This window comes from Camelina sativa, chromosome 5, assembly GCF_000633955.1.
Source record: "Camelina sativa cultivar DH55 chromosome 5, Cs, whole genome shotgun sequence".
NCBI classification, from domain to species: domain Eukaryota; kingdom Viridiplantae; phylum Streptophyta; class Magnoliopsida; order Brassicales; family Brassicaceae; genus Camelina; species Camelina sativa.
The window spans coordinates 33,355,589-33,361,876 of NC_025689.1; the positions used below are offsets into that span (position 1 = coordinate 33,355,589).

Here is a 6,288-nt window from a genome sequence, read left to right on the forward strand (position 1 = left end):
TCACAGTGCTCCCGGTATCAACCAGGACCTTTCGAAGTCGAATTCACCCGTGGCTACCTCGACGACCAGAGGATCCGAATGAGGATGTTGGATTCCTTTGGCATCTTCCAGCGTGAATGTTATGGGGTCTGTGTAGAACGGATGCTCATCTGAGACCATCTGGAAGCTACAAACCTGGCGTGCTCTTTTCTTTAACGCTCGAACGGAGTCATTACATTCTTCCAGCGGGCCAAGTATCATAGTTATTCGTCCTTGGAGAGGGGAGTTGGTGTGCTCGGGATTCTGCCCCCGTTGACGCTTGGGGGGACCGGGTAACTCGTTCTCTTGAGGCATTTCCTCCTGATGACCTACGAGCACCTGATTCGCTGGTTGTGGAATATTGTTGGCTGGGCCGTTGTTCGCATAGCCTCGACCACCTCCTCCTGCACCGTGGCCACCATTAGATCTGCCACCTGGCCAGCCTCCATGGCGACCTCTTCCTCCGTGGAAAACCTTGGGTTGATAGAGGGCCTCGACTTCACCGGAAATATATTTTTTGTATAGAGAATTCTTTAGGTGCTGGCACTTGTGCATTGAATGGTCGGGTACCATGAGGAAGTCACAGTACAGGTCCTTCGGGTCTGGCGCCGACTTGCTTTGACCATCCACATCTGAGACCGCAAGGACCACACCCTTCTTTCGGTCCTGAGGATCGTGGTGCTTTCGGGGCTTGTGGTACTCGTCCCAATTTTTGTCCTTTGCGGGAGCGGAGCATGCTGACACTGTTTTCTCCGCCAACCGGGCGTCCTCTTCTTCCACAAGGGCGAATCGAGAGGCTCGGTGCAGCGTGTCGTCGAGATCTTTGGGCTCTCGAATGTTCAGGTCCTTCCGCAAGGGTGAACCGGGAAGTAGACTTTTCTTGAAAGCGGCAATCGCAGCGTCCTCTGGGACGAAAACGTTTGCCAATTTTTCCTTAAACCGGCCAGAGAACATATTAATGGGCTCGCCGGGGTCCTGGGCCATCACCCACAGATCCAAACTTGACATACCTCGCTCGATAAAGATTCGATAATGTTTGAGGAAAGCCGTTGATAATTCGGTGAAGTTGTCAATCGAGTTTGACTCAAGCCTTGTAAACCAGGTTAAAGCAGGACCGGAAAGACTATCGACGAACAGTTGGCAGTACACAATATCCCACTGTTCGTCTGTAAAACGCGCCTTGGCTACAGTTGCCATAAAAGATGTCATGAAAAGGACTGGGTCCTTATCTCCGAGGTAGGTTGGGAGCTTCAGCTTTACGTTTGGTATGGCAGCTTGCAGGATCCACTGAGTGAAAGGGGTTCGCCGAGTGACCTCGACAATCCTGTCAATCTCAGGAGCTGTGCTGAATGCCCGGTGAAGGAGCGAACTCATCCCACAAATCTGCGACTGGATTTCCTCAATTTCGAGGCAAGGTCCGGTGCTGCTTGAAGGGGCGAACTGGAAGCCGAACTGGATAGCCGGGGTCTCATGAATTAGTGAGTTCTGGTTGGACGGCCGAATACTCGACGTTGCCTGCGGGGGAAGAGTCCTTCGCTCCGATTGATTGACCATCGGTATGTCCAAGAACTCGAAGCGACGTATGAGTTCGCCTGTCCTGAGTACTGGCGATTGCCCCCGCGGAGAGTGGTGATGGGGTCATCTGGGTAACGACAGTGATAGACTAGTTTTCACCCAGGGTATCAATTCCCTATGCAGTTGTAGTACAAAGGGTTATCAATCCAAATGGTTGTTATGCTAGCAGATAGGATGCAATCAGAAACAAGCAAGTCAAGCCAAGTAATAATGGGGGTTTTATCTATCAACCTAAGATGAACAAAAATAAGAAAACAGAAAGAATAAAAATCAAGAATAACTCGAAGTACCACACGATGCAGGTGATCGAGTACCTGATCGGGTTGGTGGTCGGGTTGATATAAAAACAGTAAAGAATCAAGATGCGAAAGCTCCTAAGGATAGGGGTAATTGAATCCTAAGTGTTCTAGACTAGTACGGATGTCTTACATGCCTCAAGCAATTATTTCCTAGACAATGAACCTCTAAGACCTTGTCACCACACTTTCGCACTAGCAACAATCAACCTTGAACACTTCCCTACCGTCGGAGAAACAAGACCAAGCAGGCATTAAGAACGATTCATTATTGTCAGTAGACTTAAACTCATCTGATTTTGTCACTCAGAGTTAAGTAAACCTCTAGCATTGGCTAAATCAAGCATTTTATCTACTCCTTTCGACCTGTAGCATTGTAAACGCCCTAGATCTAATCTCAACCTTTCGGTCTGTTGACAGCATTAAGAACACCAACCTAGAAGGAAATCTATCAATCATCACAATCAACTAAAGCATCCTAACCGATCAAGAACACAAAATCATCTATCCCATCCCTAGAAACTTTGCTACACTACTCGGATCTCATGGCAAAGAACATAAACCCATAAATAAATAAAAATTGCATAATCATAAAGATGAGAAAGAGATAAACGTTTTATTAAAAAGAAGCAATAGCAAAATGTAAACAGAATTCAAGTTGAAAGAAGAACAAAAACATGAAAAGAAATGCTAAGAAAAGAGTGGAAGCGGCTCTCGCCTCTTGCTCGCGAAAATAGGGTTAAGAGGGGGTATTTATAAGGAAACAGGTTGACCTAGCTACGACAGCGGCCACGTCAGCAGGTATCCTACCAGGCTACACGAAGTGGAACTCGAGCTCCCCTTCGGGTGCATGATCGGATAGGTGATCGGATGGTTCCATTCTTCGATCTGGATGTATATACGCTTACTAAAACAAGAATAACTCTTGAACCGCACATCCGATTGGCTTCAAATCACCACCTTTGGAAAGAGAACTCGATATATGATAACTTTGATGAAGAACTCAGAAGCTGAATCCCACCGTAAAATCTTCATTTGAGTCGATATTTGAAGGTCTCGTCATGAACTCGACCAGGTGCTATGTGGCAATTATCGGGTGGTATGGTCGAATGCCTCCTTTTTCCTTATTGATGCTTCTGTGTAAACCCTATAAATGTAACCAGTTCCTTCCTTGTGAAAGCTGCAACTTGTTAACCCTTCTTTTTGCTCTTTTTAGGCTCTAAAGTACCTGTTTTCATCCAAAATATGCAAATGCAAAAACGCAACACCCTAAATGCTCTAAAAGTTGATTCTTGCAGTAAATGACCTAAAAATGCTAAGTTAGAGGTATGAACAATGCAAAATATGGACAAAAAAAGGATGCTAAAAACATGTAAATTAGAGTGTTATCAGACAGCATCAACTCTACGGTTGGTATCGAAGATCATTCGATAGATCTTTTTTGTCATGGAGCCGAACAGGACCTTGAAATCCTCCATAGAGACAACCTGGGGGGGTTTGTACCACCATTGTAGCGCGATCAGGAAGATGCTCGGTTCGGGTCCCAGGTTGTTGCTCGGTGGCGAGCACCGTATCTCGGTTTGAGGGTTGTTCATCCGAACGCTCTGTCTCAAGGCTGATTAGTTGTTCGCGAGTTTGCCCCGTTCTTTGACTGAGTTCTCCTTCAAGCCCAGTCTCAATTGGGAGGTGGGAACAATTATCGGTCTGGTTGATTTACATGGTGGTGTTACGACAAACGTAAACGGCTGGGGGCTGCGTGGTTGGAGCGACACCTTATGCTGTGGTGTCGTCCTGAGAAGGTGCAAGGCCCGTGATGTCAGATACGCTTGAGGAGGCGCGATTTGCGCCGATGGTTTCGTCGTTGGAAATTGAAGACATTGTCAGAAGCTTTGAAAGAGTTTCGATCCTGTTGTGAGAGAGTAACTTGTAAAGACAATTTTGCGTCCCCACAGACGGCACCAATTATAGAAACTGAGTTTCACACAATGAATTTGTTTGAAGGGGGAAACAAATTCAATAAAGAACTCTCTCTAAAGAATCGGATCAAAGCTAAGAAATAAAAAGGAATTGAAATCTCTTGGAAAACAAGCTAGGTTTTGCTCAAGAACAAGGGTGAATTAGAGTTTTGTATTAATTGCTCGATGTTCTATAATGAGGGGATTCATCCCTTATCTATATGATTCTCTAGATTACAGAATATATCTACTTTCCTAATGAATTGAACCGAGATTAGGAAAGTTTCTTGTTTTCTTTTTAGGTCGGCCGCTGGGCGACCTAAACAGTCGGTTTCTTGCTCCGAGTTGGGCTTTTTGATTCTACTGGGCCTCCGTTCGAAGGTTCTATTCAATCCTAAACCGAGATCTCGGTTTAGATAATCGATTTTTTTATTGGTTTAGACCGGTATGTTGGGAGTGCTAATTCTTGCACCAACATCAAACTTCTGAGACACTTTGGTATATGATTTTGTACCATAACTAGGAGAGAATATATTACGAAAAGACTAATAAAAGATCTATATTATGAAAGTTGGCCAACTCTCTCCATCTTTCTCCCACATCAGCAATGGAGAGAGTGTCACATGTCCATGACTAAAATCAACCAATCATCTTGAAATTTTTATGTTACTTGATTGATCCTCTTCGTTTTCCGTTGCTTGATTTTCGTAGTAACTGCTGCTTCGACCCTTTTCGTCTTTCTTTGCTTTGATCTTCGTTTTCATTATGGGAATTGCATGCTATGTTTTGCTTACTCTTTTATTTAATTATTAATATATTTCGTGCTTTGGTACGGTGTAACAGGTTCAGAAAAAACAAATCCTTATCTGGCAGAAGTCGTGAATATATAGAGAAAGATGTTTAATTAGTTCTTCTAATTATAGTTTGTAAGTGATTATATTCATTCTCATTCGATAATACTTTACATTGTTGTGTTGTTTGTAAGTTTTCTCTTAATTTACATTGTTGTGTTGTTTTCCCTCTCTGCAAACCTTTTTCCTATGATCCTATATGCTCAACTATACATAGGATTGCAAGTTCATTCTCACTATGGTGAATCCTAAGGATTTTGTCTTTAAGTGGCGTTGTTTCTAAATTTTAATTTTATGTATCTAGAGCCGGTATTTGTGTTGTTAAATGTAATCTTATTACAAAATAAGAAGAATCTGATCATTTTATGTTTGATTATTAAGAGGTGGAATAGATTATGCGACCTGGAAAATGGCCAAATTTACTACAGTTTTTTTCTTATTGTTTTAGTGCCAGAGGAAAAGAAGATTCAATCATGTGTGGTGGCTACTCCAAAATTTCAGTCACATGATATTGATCATCATGGTTTTTTGCTTTCGTTTTTGACTACTCAATACACGATCTGATATTGACATTGAAAACATAACTATTCATATCGCTAAAAGATAACCTGCGCAGTGCGCGGGTACTCTCCTAGTACTTACGAAAACACGATCGGGGAGAGGCGCACGCGAGGAAGAGGGACTCTTGTTTGATTCAGCAATTTTGCACCCAAATTTTTTATAAAATCTAGAAAGAATACTCAGATATACTCCAAAAGTTGGTTTCTTCCTTATATCTAAACATTTTTTTTTAAATTGCTCAGATATTTAGTGTCTTGGGTGTAATTACAATTTATCCCTCGTGTGTATTTTTTCGATTTTGATTAAAAAAAAATACACATCAGCAAATTAAAATCCACCTCACTAGATAGTTTTTTTTCCAGAATCGACAGTTTCTTATTTTTTCCGCCAAAATATTGTTTGACGGCTGAGTTATAGTATTTACGGGAAAACGAAAGGTCTTATCGTTTCATGTTACGGCTGAGTTATAAATACTTTGTGGCTGAGTTATCACAAGAAATAATCTGAAAGTAAATGGTTGATTTATTGTTTGACCGTAAAGTTATAGCCCTAAAAAACATTGCAATTGGTGATCATTGGAGACATAAACTGGTGGAGTATCATGCGTCATGTGTTTCAGTGCCTTGTTCGAGAACATGTAGCTCAGCTTTAGCTCATGGCTAAATGCATCCAATCCGTAGTCTTCAAGAACAAGCTCCCCAAGCTTGTCGCGTGTTGTGCCTGCATCGCCTGCATCTATTCTTCACAACTATACACCCTCTATGGTCGGTGTTAAACACATACTTGTGTGTCTTTACCCAATTACCGAAACTGGATCCATGAAAGAAAATGAAGAAGAATGAGGAGGTTAATAAGAAGTTAAGATCGAGAAGAATAACAAGGGGAAGAACAAGGGGAAGAACAAGGGGAAGAACAAGGTGAAGAACAAGGGGAAGAACAAGGTGAAGAACACTTTTTAACCAGTCGAATAATATGGAATTCGAAAAAACGACGTTTCATATTTTTGGAGAAGATGATGACATGGAATGCTGA

The 6,288-nt window shown here is 42.3% G+C and overlaps 1 protein-coding gene across 1 annotated transcript; it reads right to left on the reverse strand.

Annotated features, from left to right (window-relative positions):
* Positions 1 to 1,572, reverse strand: LOC104789810. The gene has a single exon (XM_010515456.1). The coding sequence runs from the start codon at positions 1,570 to 1,572 to the stop codon at positions 1 to 3; it is 1,572 nt and encodes a 523-aa protein (XP_010513758.1).